Below are 17,563 nucleotides of genomic sequence, written 5' to 3'. Positions count from 1 at the left end.
CTTTATGATTACATTTTCCATGAGTATTAGCAACTTATGCACAGTCAGTTTTGGTTCTTGGAGAATTAGCATGAAACCAATAGATGTTCCTGTAGGTTATTGGATTGGTTCCTGGGATTAAAACCTGCAGGTTGTATTTTCCTCCCAGATATTTGGCAAAGTTAAATCACTTTTAGTGGAAATGAACCACAAATTTCAAAGAATTATTTATTTTTCAAAATGGTTTAAACTTTTTATAACTTTGTTTACATCTATCGTGTAATTACACATCTTTTATTAATGATATTTTTTATCCATTCTGGTAGGACACCAGAAAGTATAGATGCTATGGTTTGATGGCTTTTTAAAACTCTGTAGATTTTTCAAATGGAACTGTCTAGAAACCAAATTGCTTTGTAAAATGATTTTCAGTGGAGTATTTAATCTGTCAAACATCCTGACAGGGCAGCCTCTGAGGGAAAAGCAGGAGTCAAAACATTTCATCTCCCCTTAGGTCAGAACTTTTTTATTTAACCTCGCCCTGACAGAGATTGTTCTAAGATGACTGTTTTAATGTTTAGCTGCAGAGAGATTTTACTGCTGTCTGATGCTTCCAAATGTATCGTTATTGGAGCTCTAGCAGAGGGATATTGTGGTCTGACAAGCACTAAAGCAAAGTTGCAAATTTGCAAAGGGGCTTTTTCTTAAGAGGAGGTTACTTTGATTAGCTGTTCTCCTGTGAGAGGGAGATTTATGAGCACTAAGCTTCTTTTGTGCCTGACTTGCTGCACGCATTTACAACACGGGCAAATACAGACAGATCATAAAAGTACTGTGTAACACTGGATTAATTTGAATGAAGGCATTTTTCAGGATAGTTTAGAAAAGCATAAAGATCATCTCTGCGATCTTAAATAAGGTTATAAAAACTGTATATAAACAGGAAATTGGTTTTATGCTTGTATAATAAATTCAAAATGCTCTACAGTATCTTAAATATTGTTCATTGTGTTTTGTGCGTGAATTGTAGGTCAGCTCCCGATAGAGATGACTTGGTTACCACGCCAACACGTTTTGCCCCCATCCCCTGTTGCTATGGTTACAGCTCTGATCCTGGTTGACCTTAGCTTTCTCCACCATAAACTCGACACTAACTGAGCAGGCACTTACAGTGACAATAATGAGCTTCTTTGTCCGTACAGTTTGACCCCTAACTTCAGTGCATTGAGGAGAATGGGCTTTGCATTGCTGTTGATAGTCTGTACAGTATTCACTGTGGCCTGGTTTTGTTTCAGTTGCTGGGGAAGCAATGGAACTGAATATCTTCTCTAGCTTTGTGCTGTTAGGACTGAAATAAACAACATTTATTGTAAAGTTTTGGGCACACATGATGAGGCCTCTTCTTCTCTTCTAGGTTTTAGGAATTAGATATTTCACCAAAATTTCCAAACACACCAACACATTTCCAAGTGTGAATAAAGCACTATAGGTACTTATGCCAATGCAATGTTAAAATAAGCTATTTCTTTAATTATGCATTATAGAAAGACAACTTTTGAAAAAATAAATAACTTTATTCAGCTCTTTCAAGCAGGTTTCTTTTTCTTTTCTGTATGTTTCCTCAGACTAATTATAGGGCAGGTATGGCCTGAACTACGGATGAATGAATGAAAGGAATTTATTTCAGACAATTAATAAATAATAAAAATAGTAATAGATAAATCAATTGAGAAAATACTTCAAACAACCAAATAACCATGTACCACACAAAAAAGTTAATTGATCTGAACATCCATGTGAAATGATAATTATGGGAACACAAGAAATTTTCTTCCTCTTTTTTATGATATTACAGTTGAATTCCTGAAATCTTATATAACTAAAACTTAAAGAATCAAAATCAAGACTCTTTGTTACTCTTTGCTGAAACTTTTGCTCAAAATGCACATTAACAGACATCATTTAAAGACACTTGTATAAAAATGGAAAACAAGCATTCTTAGAACAGACTTCGTAATGTAACAGCAAGAAAACATATGTTCTGTACATGGGATACAGGAAGAGGTATTTACATGAAGTGACGCTTGTGCTGAAAGAGTCTCTGAAACTGGCTGGAGGTTTATGAGAGTTTAAGCAGGGTTGTTTATTTTCTGCCTGCAGGGGGAGGATTCTAGTCTTTTTCTGAACTCTTGCAGCATAAACAGAGTCCACAATCCTCTGCACCTTCTCCACCACCCTTACCTGTCCGTGTCTTGTGCAGTGCAGCCCCCACATATTAGAGATTAATTCAATTCAATTCAGTTTATTTATATAGCGCCAAATTCACAACACATGTCATCTCAAGGCACTTTACAGTTCAACCAGATCAAGATTAATATATTTACTTTCTGTGAAAAGCAAATATTCAAAAAGCAAGTATTCTATAAAATGTTATTTTGAAATTGCCTTTACTCCATTTGTGAGCCAAGAAATGGTTTAATTAAAGCAGCTGGAAGTTACTAACATGACATTCTCAGCCTGTTGTTCAAGTAAAACATTTTCAAAGTTTACCTTTAGGATAGTTTCTATTTCACCTAAACATCATGTCTGTCTGGTTAGATCACATCTTGGTTTGCTTTAAATGTTTCTCCATGTCTTTGGATGTGTGAAGGAATATAGAATGTATGCAAATGCAATAATGCATTTCAATTATAGTGAGTAATTAAATAAATAATTACTTAAAAAATTAGTTATAATGTTTGTAATTTTTTTTCTATGTATTATTGAGCTAAACGTGCTGTTATGCCATATTCATAGATTTGGTAGGGGCAGACAACAACTTAAAAAGGTGGGAGGGGGGCGACGACCCACTTATAAAGGACAACCTATGGGTTTTGTCACCATTGGTTCAGCTGGTGACTCACTGCTTAGCTGCAGCTCTGGGAGGAACCGTACCTCCTCATCCATGTGTTGCTGCTTATCTTTGAATTATATTGTCTAAATTAAACCTATTTATCATTCATATACTAAAGAAAATTCTGCAACCACTTTTGGCATTTACTTAATCATATTTAGTTTAACTCAACTGTTTTATGTCCTACCCTGCTAACATGAAACAATTCTTTTAAAGTAACTAAATATGATTAAGGAAATGCAAAAAAAAACTGTTTCATTTTATTTTCATTGTATGAAATCTATAGAATTTTAATACTTTTTAAACAATTTTCTTGTTGGTCTGAATTAAATCTAGAAGAGGATTTTTGTCCCTTTGAAAATAAAACCCCAAAACATGTTAAAATTAATGAATTTATACATATTGCTAAATTTCATGTGCTTAAGACTAAATATATATCGCTGCTTATCTACAGAAAGAGATGCTCTCAATTCTGCTAAATTTTGTTCAAACTCGGAAGTAGTGAAGATTACAACACAAACAAAATAAGATGAGAAGCCACATAAGGGTAACTTAAAATATTTTAACACAAATAAGAAAAACAAGACGAGTTCAAAGAGCAAAGTCTTTGTACGTAGCGTGTATTTTTTTTTTCATACACAGAATTACTGAGTTTAAACATTTTCTTTAGGAATTCTCCAAGTGTGAATCTAAATCTTTAATGATTCCCTTCTTGTGAGCCAGCAGTAGCCTGAAGGAATGATGCCTCTCAGCCTTTAAGTGAAAAGTAATTCTAGGCTTCCTGAGGAGCTGGAGGAAGTTGTTAGAAAAATCATAATGAGGGTTTCTCTCAACTGCCTCCTCAACTCTTACCGAGATTAGCAACAGAAGAGACGAGTTCCCTCTGCAAACACAATATGTGGGCTTTTATTTCTGTTGTTGTTATTTTTAGTTTTCTCCTTCATGGCTTTCGTTGTGGTTGTCTCGAATTTTGGGAATTGCATTCTGGTTTGCAAGTTAGCTTCTGCGTGAATCAGTTGAGTAGGGGGACAAAGTTTTGCTCTTTTTGTCGAAATCAAATGCAGAGTGAGTCGTATCTATGTAAAGTACTTTAAAAAGTACTCTTGTTAAACAGCTTTTAATCAGTTTGAAACAAAGACGGTGCTGATTCCAACTCAGCATTACCAGCTTGCTGTTGGATTGACTCTGATCCTGACCTGCCGCCTCCTTTTTTCTTTGTGGTTCTGCAGGAGTTTGCTGCGCTGACCAAGGAGCTGAACGCCTGCAGGGAGCAGCTGCTGGAGAAGGAGGAGGAGATCTCTGAGCTCAAAGCTGAGAGGAACAACACCAGGGTAACTAAAGCTTCGATCTTCTGTCAAACCTATAGATTTACATTATTTATAAAACTACTTCACTTGGAATAGAGACAATAGATTCTTTTATTCCAACTTTTTGTCTGTACGGGTAAATCTCAGTAGGCCACAGGGTCCCATTTTAAAAGAGACACATTTTAAATATTAATGTGAATCACTGAACTAAATCTATGAAAAGCAGAAGAAATGAGCAACTGGAACATGAAAACGGGAACAGTAACTCAGTTGAGCTTTCTCTAAAAGTGTAATACAGCAGAAAGCTGTAGGCAGAGACTGCAGTTGCTCAATTTGTGTAACATATTAGAAACTAGACATAGTGGTAATTAACAGGTAACTGAGAAGGTGGTTATTTCCAAGTACATTGTGCTGCTGCTGCTCAGTCACTCCCTGTCAAGCGTAAACACAACAAAGTGGCAGATCATAAAAGAAGATGTGAAGAATTATTTTAGCTCCCCAAATAGCCGACACACAACCTGTGATATTTATGGGAGAACAGTGAGAAGTTATTAAACACCTCATGTTCTGCACAATGCAGAACATGATGATGATGAAGGGGACCGAAAAGAGCATCGTATTAGTGATGCAGCAGTTGGGGCAAGAGAGGTGTATCTGGGGGAGTTTGTCGGCGCTTCAGGCAGAAACAATCCAGGTGCACAGAAAGCTTTAAATGGCACCGAGCACTGGAGCCGTTGGAGGTGTTCATATTACTAAAAGTGGTTATGAAAGAAGTAGCAAAAAAACAAATAGATGCATGAATTCAGCTTAAGGTAACGTGTATTACTGTGGTCATTAATCTTGATTGAAATAAATAATGAAAAAGTGAAAAAGTTATTTAAATTAAGTAAAGTAAACTACAAATTCTGTTAAATATTATAGATGTTTAAAGAATAATGGAATGTATGCATGGTTATTTAAAACCAGTCCAATTTGCTGTACCTGTTTAATTAATATTTAAACATGTTGGTGCTAACAATTTTGCACAATAGTTGTTTATTTTTGGTTATAGCAAATCCGTATTTCAAGGAACTTCAAGTATTTTGCACATTTAGAACAAACTAATCAGGTGTGTTTGTATAAAAAAAAGTATTGGTACCCGATCAGGATACCAGCCTGTATTTTACTCTTTACCAGATCGGAAAGGAAATTGGTGGTTTCATACATTACTAATTGGAGATCATGTAGGATTAGCGGTAGGCTAACTGGGGCTCTAGTTTACTAGCAGTAGGAAATGAAAATAGACTATCTATTAAAGCAAAGAGAGAAACAATGTGCTTTCAGCTCAGTTTCCTCTGAAACAACAATGTTGAAATATATATATAAAAAAAACCAAATCTGTATGTTTGACATTCCTCTATTGGTTTTGTCTTAAAAAAAGTAGTTGCAAAATACTCAGTTTGCAGACATAGTGGTTAATAATTGCACCTATACTGATACCAGTATCGGGCGGGGCCCCGATCCAGCACTAAAATGGTGGTATCGGCAAGTACCAACAAATAGAGCACTGATACCATTTTGAGAGCCAGAAGTTTATTCAACTATTGTCACCGGTTCCTGGTAAAAAGTTCTACTGGATTCAATTTGTATTAGCCTTTTTCCTGCTTCACAAAGGTAGGCAGCAGCTTGACAAAGCCATGATGGCAATTATATTACATCCAAGTAGTATACACACACACACACACACACACACACACACACACACACACACACACACACACACACACACACACACACACACACACACACACACACACACACACACACACACATCAATTTCAAACAGAAGGTATCAGTATGATATTGGTATCAGCTAGGGATGTAACGGTTTATGAAAACCGTGCATACCGTTCGGTTCGACTGTCTCGGTTCGATTCGCGTGTGTTTCGTTCGGTTCATGCGCCGCTCCTTTTTCTCATAGGCAAAGCGTTTACACTCCAGAGCAGAAGGTGGCGGTACTGCGACCAAAGCCAACCACCAGTAGTAAACAAGAAGAAGAAGCGAAGCAGTGTAGCCGGGTGTAGCAGAAAAAAATCAGTTGTTGTGGAGAATTGTGTGGGTATGGCGACTGGGAAAGAACAGGAGTTGGAAGTAGGGTGGCCAGATGTCTGGCTTTAGGGCCGAAAGTCCGGATTTTCATTGCACTGTCCGGCGTCCTGCGCCGCATTCAGCCGGACGTGTATTTGTCCTCCTTTACCCCCAGATTCCACATAGTCCGTCAGCGCTCCGCTCTGCTCAGTAACTAGAAATTAGAGCATAGTTCGTATATAATACAAAAACTAAGAGCAATTAATTAAATAATTGGATGCAGACTATTGGTGCTTCAACAGACCAGGAAGAAGTTGTGAGATTCTAGAGCACATCTCATAACTTTAAAAGAAAATTCTTATTGGAGGAATGAATGAAGAGATGATGAGTTTGTAAGTTCTTTAGACTGAACTGTCGCGCTTCTTGTTGCGTCACACCTCAACCCGCCTCAAAGCCAACGCTGATTGGACGTTCGTCTGGTAAACGGCTCTAAATTTTCTTCAACAGAGAGTCTCCAGACTGATTAGCGAGTGAAATCTTGAAAGTTCGCGAGATCAGGATGGTCTCATGAGGCTACAGCCAGGTATCGGGTATCGGTATCTGGGCCAAAAAATGGGATCGGCACAACACTATTAATAGTTCATTAACACTTCCAAACAATGTAAATAAATGGCTAATTGTATTGGCAGTGCAGAGCCCTGACAGACATTTTTATTTGAGACATCATTTGGTATTTCCCATCTACCTGATGTTTTTTTGTTTTCCTTCTTTTAAAATTGGGAAGACATGGAGCAAAGGTCTCCAGGGAGGGATTTTAACCTCGGACAGCTGTGTTTAAGATTAAGGCTCTTCATGTAATTCTCAACAGTAAAAGTAAGAGATGCTAATATGTTGAGAGCACTAGCTATAATATCTTTAGGGGAAATCTAACTAAAAAACATAAAAAGGGCAAAATATTGTGGAGGCAAAAATGAGCTCCTTCAGCTGAAAGAAAATTCTTCTTTTTAAAGCTTTAAGCACACGCTGGTGTTCCCAGATAAGGCCAGTTACTTCTCTGCACCGATTAAGTGTGGATTTAGTTTTCACATTTCTGTGCTGCTAAAGGCGGGCTATTTTAGCACAACTTACTGAGAAATCAAGAAAAGAGGTGCAAAGAAACAGAAAACGTCATTTTCACAGTCCCTTAATTATCGCTCCTTACTCTCCACAGAGCCATTTTGAAGCAAGCTTTAATTAAGCTCAGTTGTGTCACTGAAGGTGTTTTTACATTTCATAATTAAGTTTTCCAAAGCGTGTGGAGGCAGGCAATGGACCGAGGGGCTGTTCTGTTGTCTGTGGAGACGAGTAAACTTTATTGACTATTAGGGATAAGTGTCCCAACTGAACAACATGCACTTCCAGATGGTCTCAAGTGGGTCGGAAGACATGAAGGGTTTCCACTGATAAAGCAACTAGTTTAAATATTGACGGGATTGGACTCTGTTTTCAAATTCAATTGAAAATTCAGAAATACTTTATTACTCCCTAAGGGAAACTAAATGTTGTAGACGTTGTTGGCTGTAGGCAGGACGGATCTTCTGAAAAAGCCTTTGACTGAAGACTCTCTGCTGTCGTTTTAAAGAGGAAGCTCATCGTTTTCCATAATGTTCTTCATTTTCTGAAGAATTCATCTTTATTTCAAAAAGAAGCAGAGCGTAAACACCTTTTAATTCATTTAAGCTTTGTTTTTGTTCTGTTGACGTTGCACGAATACGGAGTAGATGAGTGCATGTTCTTAGAAATTTAGACTAGATAAAGAAGCAGCAGAGCGTTGCATTTTTTAGGCCTATTTCACAGAACTGTCTCTCTTGTAGGAATTCGTAAAACTTTCACCAAATGCACCCTGGGAAATAGTTTCTTTGATGTTTTTTTTTAAATAGTAAAGTATCATTGGTTGCACTTTTAAACTATACGCTACTGTATGTGTTAGAGCAGGAGTTTTTGCTTTAATGATTTATTAGAAAGTATGTTACTGTACTGCACTGTTGATGCAGTGTGCTGTACAATAGTCAGGATGCATCCCTGTGTGAATTCAAAACTGCAGCCCTCTGCAATAAATATTGGCTCTCTAAGCTCCAAAGCTGAATACAATGATAATATTCCTGGGCTTATTTGATGTTGAAATCTGTCCTCATCTACTCTTTGTCCAATTCTTTTTCTTTATTTTGTTGTTCACTGGGGGAAAGAAAAAACAAACACAAAAAGTCAAAATCTTCCCAGATACATGCCGGTTTTTGCAGGTAATTTTGACCCGGTTGTTCTGAATTGCTGTTGTAAAACGCAACGCATCAGTCAGATGTTTTCCCTGCCGACATGGAGTTGTGGTTTTCTTTAAGGCTTGATCCAGCTTATATTATATTCAACTAATTTTGAGTTTGTTTTTGTCTCCATTATAAGTCCACCTGGAAATAGAATCACTAGATTACCCACGTTTGCTCATGAAAAGCTCTTTAACCTTTACCTAATCTTTCTTTTGGTCAGATACTGTAGTGAATCAGGTCTTTGAATTTAATATCAGGGGACTCTGGTTTTAATCCCCGTTGCGTCAGAAAGGGGAAGGTGTAATGACTTGCTGCGGTGAGTCCTGAATAAAAGAGCAGCCGAAAGGACTCATCATCAGAGGTCAGGTTCACCCTGATCTTTTGGTCCAATCAGTTAAATTCAGCCAGTATTTCATTTTATATAATCTTATAGTTTCCCATTTCACAGCCTAAGATATATATATATATATATATATATATATATATATATATATATATATATATATATATATTTTTTTTTTTTTACATTTCTGAAGAACCTGCAGAAAAGAACCACTTAAAATATGAAACATGTACATTTGTAGTTTAATTATTGAACTTAATTGTTTCTTCAAAATGTCCTCATAGTCTTTGCAGCACCATGATGCTACAGTAGCTGTTTCACATCTCGTCAATCTGTGCACCCCCTTTTTTGGTTTCCTATACTTTACATTATGCATACATTTACCTATAGACTGCTACTCATGACTCTTTCATTACAAATAGCTATAGAGCAAAAACGTGTGTTATTTTGCAACAATTGTCTTCTTTATCAATTAGGTATTTATTAATTCAAACAGAGGAAACCTTTTTAAAAGGTCTGTTCAATTATTCATGTAAAGCTTCTCCCTCTTTTCAGACAATAATGTGTCTGTGCTGCTTTTTTTCCCCAGTTACTTCTGGAGCATCTGGAGTGTTTGGTATCCAGACATGAGCGATCACTTCGAATGACGGTGGTCAAGCGGCAAGCTCAGTCCCCCTCAGGGGTCTCCAGCGAGGTCGAAGTCCTCAAAGCACTCAAGTCCTTGTTTGAACACCATAAAGCACTCGACGAGAAGGTAAATCAGACTCTAGTGTTGAATTATTTTCATGTTAAGGGTTTTTAGAGATCATTGATTTAATATTCACATTTATAATTTAATTTTACTTCCTGATTATTATAGCTATTGCTGTTGATAACTTTGCTGTAAGACAATTTGTCCCGAGCTTCGCCTTTTTCCTCTTTGTTTTCCAGCCTCTGTCTATTTCCTTCATCCTCTAAAATCTCTCAGTCCTTAAGTCCTGATGTCAAGCGAAATACAACTTTCTAACCCAGTTTAAAAAATTTTAATCCAGGATTAGTTCCTGTGAAATTGCAAGAAAAAATTAAATGAGAGGAAGTTTTTTAATTTTTTTTTCCATCAGAAGCTATTTTAGAAGCAATCGGAGCCTCTTACTGCAACTTCAGAATAAGATCAAAGTATCTGTAAAACAATTGGTTGAAGAAAACTGACCCGTGCTGCTGCCTTTCCTTAGTGTAGTCATTTATAGACAAACGTTCTTATTTCCATTTTCCTTTTAGGTTAGAGAGAGACTACGGGTTTCATTGGAGAGGGTTTCTGCCTTGGAGGAGGAGCTCACAGCAGCCAATCAGGAGGTAATGTACAATAATCATATATCAACTAGACAGTTACCACAATATTTAATTATATGCAAATTTGTTGCACCTTCATTAATCTTTGTTTTTTGCTATTAATGCATTATTAATTCATGTTTTAAACTATTTGTGCGAGGAATATATTTATTTAGCTATTATTGTATTTCATTCAGTATTCATAGCAACTTTGTTCCATCATACAAGCCAGGATTTATATTTTGTTTATGACTTTTTGATGGATTTGTACATTTTCATAAATTATATATTATAGTGAGAAGAGACGAAATGATAAAGATAGAAAACAAACCTGGATGTGTGGATGAAAATTAAATACTCCATACATTTTAGCGTCACATCCTCAAATATTAATGTATTAGATTTGGATTTCAGAAGAACAAAAACAGAAAAAAAAAATGTATTGGTTAGTTAAAATTTTAAAAGTTAAAATCTTAAACGTATAACATGCAGTCCTGTTGAGCCCTTTTCAATGAAATATTGCCTTATAAAGTCCATTCCAGGCAGTTGTGGAAAAATTGTAAAATAATTTTATTGTCCATCAATATTTAATTAATTTTTTTTTTTTTTTGCGGGTATAAATCTGCCTGTTTCATGGAGGCCTGAGGTTCATTTTATGCACGCAGCATCTTGGAAACCAAGCTTTGCTAAAATCAGACGAGTATTGCAAAACTACAAACTGATTTAAAAGGTTGGAAAAAATTTCAAGAAGTTCCGGAATATGAATGCTCTAAAAAAGACAACAATTTAATATAAATAAAAAAAAAGTTTTAACTACTTTGATACAAAATGTTTCATTTTGTAGAAAAAAAAGTAAAAAAAAAAAACTAGTTTTACCAGATTTAAATATTTAAGAGGAGAAGCAATATTTTTGATTATAGAAGCAAATCTTTATCTGAATGCAAAATTTTCAAAATGCATAACATCTGTTCTGTACTGTAAAAGGACAGTTTAAGATTAAAAAGCGCTCCTGTCGTGGTGATAATGGTAAAAACATGTTTTTAAAGGGATTACTAAAACAGTGTTCAGATAGAAAGCTGCTGTTGACGCCAATTTCCAAATAAGCATGTTAAATAAAAAGAAAGACCTTTAAAAAGAGTTGTGCTGCCTTTTGTATTCTAACTCAAAAAAATGTGTTTTGCATCATCATTAGAACAGCGTATGCTTGACGTACGAAAAAGCTTGCAAAACACGTTGGCATACCTTAGATAAGTTATGGGTACGTTCTGTATCAGTTATTAGCACGTTGAAATATGCTGGATCACGCAGGCATACGTCGACATACTGCGATGTATGCCAGCATATGCCATTTGTGGGCCATAAGTTACTGATAAGCTATTTAATCGTTGACTTAGTTACTCATAAGTAGTGGTGTCTAGCTTAGCTCCAAAACTTATGAGTAACTTGGGGTTCACAGGAGGAAACTTTCAGTTCTACTCCAGACTTCATCCGCATCATAGGGTGAGCGAGAAGGACATGACCAACAAACTTCCTAGCAGCCATGACGCTGCGACTGCAAACCTTCTTTTTTTCTTTTTCTTATGGCAGGTGGTAAAGAGCAGCTAGGTGAAAATTTGTATTTCTCTTCTATTATATATTAATTTATCTTATTTACTCCCTATAAAAGTTTTCACTCAGTCTGTTTCACTTTCAAGGCCACATCATTCCCTGCAGGATGGTGTTTGTAGACCAGATATAGCTTCTTCCCATAACAAATCAGATTCTTGCTCAAGGTTTATTCATAAATGTTACTGTTAACCAAAGTATCTGTAATTTGTTTTGACTCTGACTACTTTCCATTGTTGTAAGTAAGGGGGAACGAAAGCTGCCCAGATCAGAACAGGGCAGAATGCTGTGCCATAAGGGCTGTATGATGATCTGTTCTATCTTTGCAAAGATATGAATAAATGTGCCGACTGAGTGAAATCCATCGATCTCCGTTTATTTAACTAGGATGAACAGTTGAATACTTTTTTCCCACTACACTAGGTTAATACCGCGATCATAAAGAAATCTTTTTATGGAGGCTGGGCACCTCCCAGCGCATTCCTGCCCCCCACAGGACTCTGGCTGATGCATAATTTCATGGGCATTATGCTCCTGTGTGTTATGCATAAGTTAGGCTGTTGTTGGACATTATTTCTGGACCCATTATGAATACTCTTATGTATATGCCCAAAATTGAATAAAATAGATTCGGGGACGCCAGGCATACAATGTCTAAATCGGCAAGGTGTGACAGGGCCCTAAAATGCTAAAATAGATTCAGCTCAAATGGCTTACATCTTCTCATTGGAACGATCCGTTGTTCCTCAGCTTCTTAATATCAGAAGCGTTCTATAATCATGCTTGGGTTTGGATTGTAAAATCAATTTTAGTTTTCTAAAAAAAAAAGTTAAAGCTCAGTATGCACTGAAATATTTGGGATTTAAAAAGGGGGATTGTTTTGAAATCACAGTTTTATGTTTATCCGATAAATAAAATTCCAACACAGAAGAAATCTGTAGGGACCGTGTTTTTTTCACTATATATCTCTTTATAAAGACTTCTGAACTAAGACTGTTAAAACCAAGCTCAGTGATGAACCTTCATTCCCCACACCTGCAGCCCTGCTTTCAGGCTGCAGATTGATTTAATCTTCCAAAACTGCCACAGTATGCAAGCCAGTATGCAGTAATGGGTAAAGAAAGAAGGCTCAGACTCTTTGTGACTGCCACATCCTCTGTGGAAACAAAAGGGAGAATTTAAATTGGAAAAGATCCTGAGAACGGCGATGCTTTGTTTAGAAATGCATGTTGAGTCCTGAGGTGTGTATTTGATCAAAGCTGAAAAAGTATGGAAACCAGAAATACAGATTGGAGAGAAGAGAATGGGCTACTTTGCAGAAAAAGCTTCAAATCATTTGACAAGTCTCTAGTTTCCATTTTTTTTTTTTTTTTTGACAACTGCTGGAAGAAAGCTGCTTTTAAACTGAGCCGTCGAGCAACTGACAGACATGTTAGTAGGAAAGGTAGCACTATTGGAAATTCTCACACCATTGAGCCAAGGCTAGAATGGCTGTGCATTACATCCATGAGGCTATCCCTTATATACGGTTAACAACATACACCAGCTGTGGTCAGATGAGTGATGGAACCTTGAGACGGCAGACAGACGCTTAACCGGCGTTACTGAATAGAAATGTCTCACTTCAGAGGCTCCAGGGAAACGTGAGCAAGCAAACTGGTAATTAATTTTAGATAGAGGTCTTGTATGAGTCCCTTTTCCCTGCAGGCATTTTCACAAAACTGCCGCCCCTGATGAAATCAGGACCCTTTGACCTTGCACAGTCACAGGTGCTTAAGTGGCCACACACTGATTATTACAAGGGATTTTAATTTGCTGGTATCGAAACATATTTTAGTGAATATGTTGGAATATATTCATGGATAAATTGTTGGAAAATAAGTTTAATAATAATTAAATGAATACTATATATTTTCAGAGGATGCCAGCATGCAATAGACAAACAGAGACAAAGTGATGGTCCTTTGGTTTCTCCATATCACGATGGACTGATTAATCAGAAACATTGTGCTCTGATGGAAAAACTTTCATTCATGAAAGATTTTACACTTTATTCTTCCCACTAAGCCAACAGGATCTCCTTTACACTGAACATAAATAAAATGAGCCTTAAAGGAGAGGTCTGGTCGGCAATGAATAATCAATGGATCATTATCTATACCTAAAACTAATAAGTTTGTGATGATTTAATGATTTGAAGTTAACCCTTAATCAGTAAAAAATTTCAAACAATATTTTGTTTCAAACATTCAAAGAATGTTTTCAAGATGACTTGGATAATAGCGCGTTATGACAAACACCAGATACAGCACTGGGACTTGATCAACAGCCGATACCGCACCGTGACGTCACAAACCAGTAGGTGGCAGTAGTGTTTTTTTGACAAACATGGATGCCTCCTGTAAAACTTGTTCAAATGAAATTACTCTTAATAAAAAACACTCAACATTTATTGAACAGTATGTAATAATTTCATATTTGAAGTATTTTCAAAAGTTTGAATTCTGAATATGACCGGACTTTTCCTTTAAAGCTTTGACTGCTGCAAAATCCTTTTTACGACTTTTTTAAGAAAAATGTTAAAGTATCCATTGCAAAGACCTGTAAAGGAATTTTTATTGTTCACTAATGGACAGACACTTAGCGATAGGGATTTGGATTCCCCTGCATTGCTCTAGAATACATTTTGTCTTGATGTAGTTTTGATGTCTTGATTTAAAAAAATAAATAAATAAATAAAAAAGCTGGAAAAAATGTTAATTCTCATCTTTAACCTTTAAGAAAATAGCATCCATAAACGCTGGATAAAAATGCTCCTTACTGACTAGTTGGTTTGTACGGAGCCCCTCTGATGACATGGTCAAAAAAAAATTTTAATTGTGGCCACGAAGTAGTATTTCGTGGCCACGCAATAAGTTTATCGTGCGCACGAAATACTACTTCGTGGCCACGCAATAAGTTTAATGTGCGCACAAAATACTTATTAATAATATTAATATCATTCCTGGACAACTGGGTAAGCAAATCGAGCGCGCCTTCTCTAAGGTCTAAGGCGCGCTCGATTTGCTTACCCAGTCGGTCTCCGCCAGTCACGTGACATTTGTTGCTAAGATGCTATTTTAGGTGGAAAAGGCGTAGTGTAAACAACCGCAGCATAGCTACACGAAGGACTAAAGGCCCGTTTACATAGCAGCCTGTCCAAGATAAGTAATTACAGTTAACATAAGCCTGAAAACAGGGGCGGATTTATTGATATTATTAATAAGTATTTTGTGCGCACATTAAACTTATTGCGTGGCCACGAAGTAGTATTTCGTGCGCACGTTAAAGTTATTGCGTGGCCACGAAGTAGTATTTCCTGCGCACGTTATACTTATTGCGTGGCCGCGAAATACTACTTCGTGCGCTATAAAATACTACTTCGTGGCCACAATTAAACATTTTTTTTGACCATGTCATCAGAGGGGCTCCGTAGGTTTGTTGTGATGCGCAGGACTGAGAAAACATTTGCATTAAAGCTTACAATGTATACTGTAGGGGTTTTAAGGTTTTAATGTTTCCACTGCAGGTTTTAATCCTCATATCTGATTTTTTTTTACTTGAATCTTTACTTTTTTGTGTGTGGTTGGTCTGTGTACAGACTGGCCATTCGATTTTTGCTTTGAAATGGGGGAAAAAAAATAAAAAATCTGTTGGGAGATGCAAAATAAAAAACATTTTTTTCTGTCATGTCATTCGGAATAAATTAAAAATCTCTTTCCTGATTTCCAAATAAAATAAAAAATGAAAAAAAAAAAAAAAAAATATAGAGTTGTTTATTGGTTTGTTTTCAAAACCAAAATCGGGAAGCCAAAAATATATATATAAAAAAAAAACCCTATGGACATGGTACAATACTAAAAAATATTCACAAAGTCGCATCACTGGACACTCCCCATAAATCTTCCTCCTCATTATTATTACTGTAGATATGACACTTTGACAGAAAATCTGCTCTACGACCAAAAACGTAAATGACCACGACGTCCACACACCAGCTAACAGCTCCGGACCAGGAAGTAGTGCATGAGCCTTGAGGCAGCCCATTGGATCTTTGTAGCTTTTATTTGGGTAGTTGTGTATTTGTTTATTGACAATAAAGTCAATAAACTGGGAATAAAATACAATATAATATAAATATAATATAAATACAGTAGTTGTGACAAAATAAATGGTGCAAAGTCTCTCTATGCCAGTACTCTGATCACTACCAAAACATAACAGAGTGGGGAGGGGGAGCTGAATCAGGAGGAAAGGAAGACTAAATTTCTTTCTTTAAATTTTCGTTTTCCAGTTTGGAATTAAAAAAACGGATTACGAAGCCATGTTTTTTTTGTTTCCAATTTGGGATCTCAAAACAAAGCAACAAAAATTGGCTGCTTTTTTGTTTTTACTAATTTTTTCATTTTATTTGAAAATCAGGAAATGGTTCGTTTTCTGATTTTGGATTTCTCATTCAATCAAATTGCCTACATGTACATGGATTGTGGTTCCCATTATGTTTTTCTATATTTCACTCCAGTGTGAAACATTGGATTAGATTTTACAGTCCAAACGTCGTCTCACATCCAGATGATTCCTATCAGCCTTTTAGTTCAGCCTTAGTGAAGTTTTATCTCTGTTTATGAACGAGCTCTAGTGTCTCGCTGTCTCCCAACAGTGAGAGTGTGTGTTCTTTTCCTCCTTCTGGTTCATTCACCGCTAGCGTTTCTGGGGTTGAGACGAATGCAATGGAAAGTGACGTCAAAGATATATCTAATCCATCTTGGTCGTTCCCACTGGAGTCAGATATTAGTTGGATTCAACCATAAATGAATGTGAGTTCATTTGACTTGGAATAAGTTAGATATGAGTTTTTTCCACTTACTTTAAACAGCCTGACCTGCAGTCGTAATGATGCCTGAGAGCCAACGATTGGTAACTGCTGCAGTGGATTTAACCTATTTGAAGTCATAAAATCTGGAAAGTGTTGTTTACATTAAAAGATCTGAATAGTGGGGCGTGCAGGTCACTCAGTGTGCGCACTACCCATGTACGGAGGCCTTAGTCCTCCACCTGGGTGACCCAGGTTTGAATCCGGCCTGTGGTCCTTTCCCCAATTTCTCTCCCCCTCTCTCAAACCCACTTTCCTATGTCAGCCTACTGATGAAAAAACGAGTCACTAGTGCCATAAAAACTAAAAATTAAGTCTGATTAAGTCTTCTTTAGTGGTTAATTTGAATTTTTTTTTTATTGATAATTCAACGTTAAATTAATTCCTTTAGTTTTTCATTCTAAGCTAAGGTTCAACCATTCATCAAACCATCAAACAAATAGATCCTGGCATGACCAAAGCTTTTTCTGTCTGTTTTCTGTTTTTTTTCTGCATCTTCATGGCAGTTTGTTTCATTACCTTCACCTGGTGGTCAGATTATATTCAACAAGGTGATGATGAACTACTTATTAAAACAGTTGTATGTAGAAGCTTACTGTAGGTTTGTCATTAACAACATTTAAACATGAGGGTCCATCCATAAATGCAGAATGATTGATTTACTCTGTTACTGCAGTAATTCAGAGAACAAATCTTTGTAAACTTTTGTAAAAGAGAAGGATCCATTTTATTGTTTTTAGTTTTCTGAATTGTAACTGATTGTAGGTAGACTACGCCAAATACTCTCAATGCCTTGCAGCCCCTTAAATTCACCCAACACTCCTTGTGATATTTTGATTTTTCCTTCAT

General features: G+C 36.5%; 1 protein-coding gene across 10 annotated transcripts in view; it reads left to right on the top strand.

The window, feature by feature from the left end:
• Positions 1 to 17,563, top strand: part of ppfia2 (PTPRF interacting protein alpha 2) — a 221,955-nt gene that overhangs the window by 151,261 nt on the left and 53,131 nt on the right. For all 10 annotated transcript variants that reach the window (XM_038281341.1, XM_038281337.1, XM_038281344.1 and 7 more), the window contains 3 exons: positions 4,102 to 4,203; positions 9,479 to 9,643; positions 10,147 to 10,221. In XM_038281341.1, coding sequence (XP_038137269.1) covers positions 4,102 to 4,203; positions 9,479 to 9,643; positions 10,147 to 10,221 — 342 coding nt within the window. The remainder of the gene's footprint in view (positions 1 to 4,101; positions 4,204 to 9,478; positions 9,644 to 10,146; positions 10,222 to 17,563) is intronic.

The sequence above is a fragment of the Cyprinodon tularosa genome, unplaced genomic scaffold (genome assembly GCF_016077235.1).
Source record: "Cyprinodon tularosa strain WSP-4 unplaced genomic scaffold, ASM1607723v1 ctg17, whole genome shotgun sequence".
Classification (NCBI taxonomy): domain Eukaryota; kingdom Metazoa; phylum Chordata; class Actinopteri; order Cyprinodontiformes; family Cyprinodontidae; genus Cyprinodon; species Cyprinodon tularosa.
The sequence above is the reverse complement of the archived record's forward strand: the minus strand, read 5'-3'. Positions and strand labels throughout refer to the sequence as shown.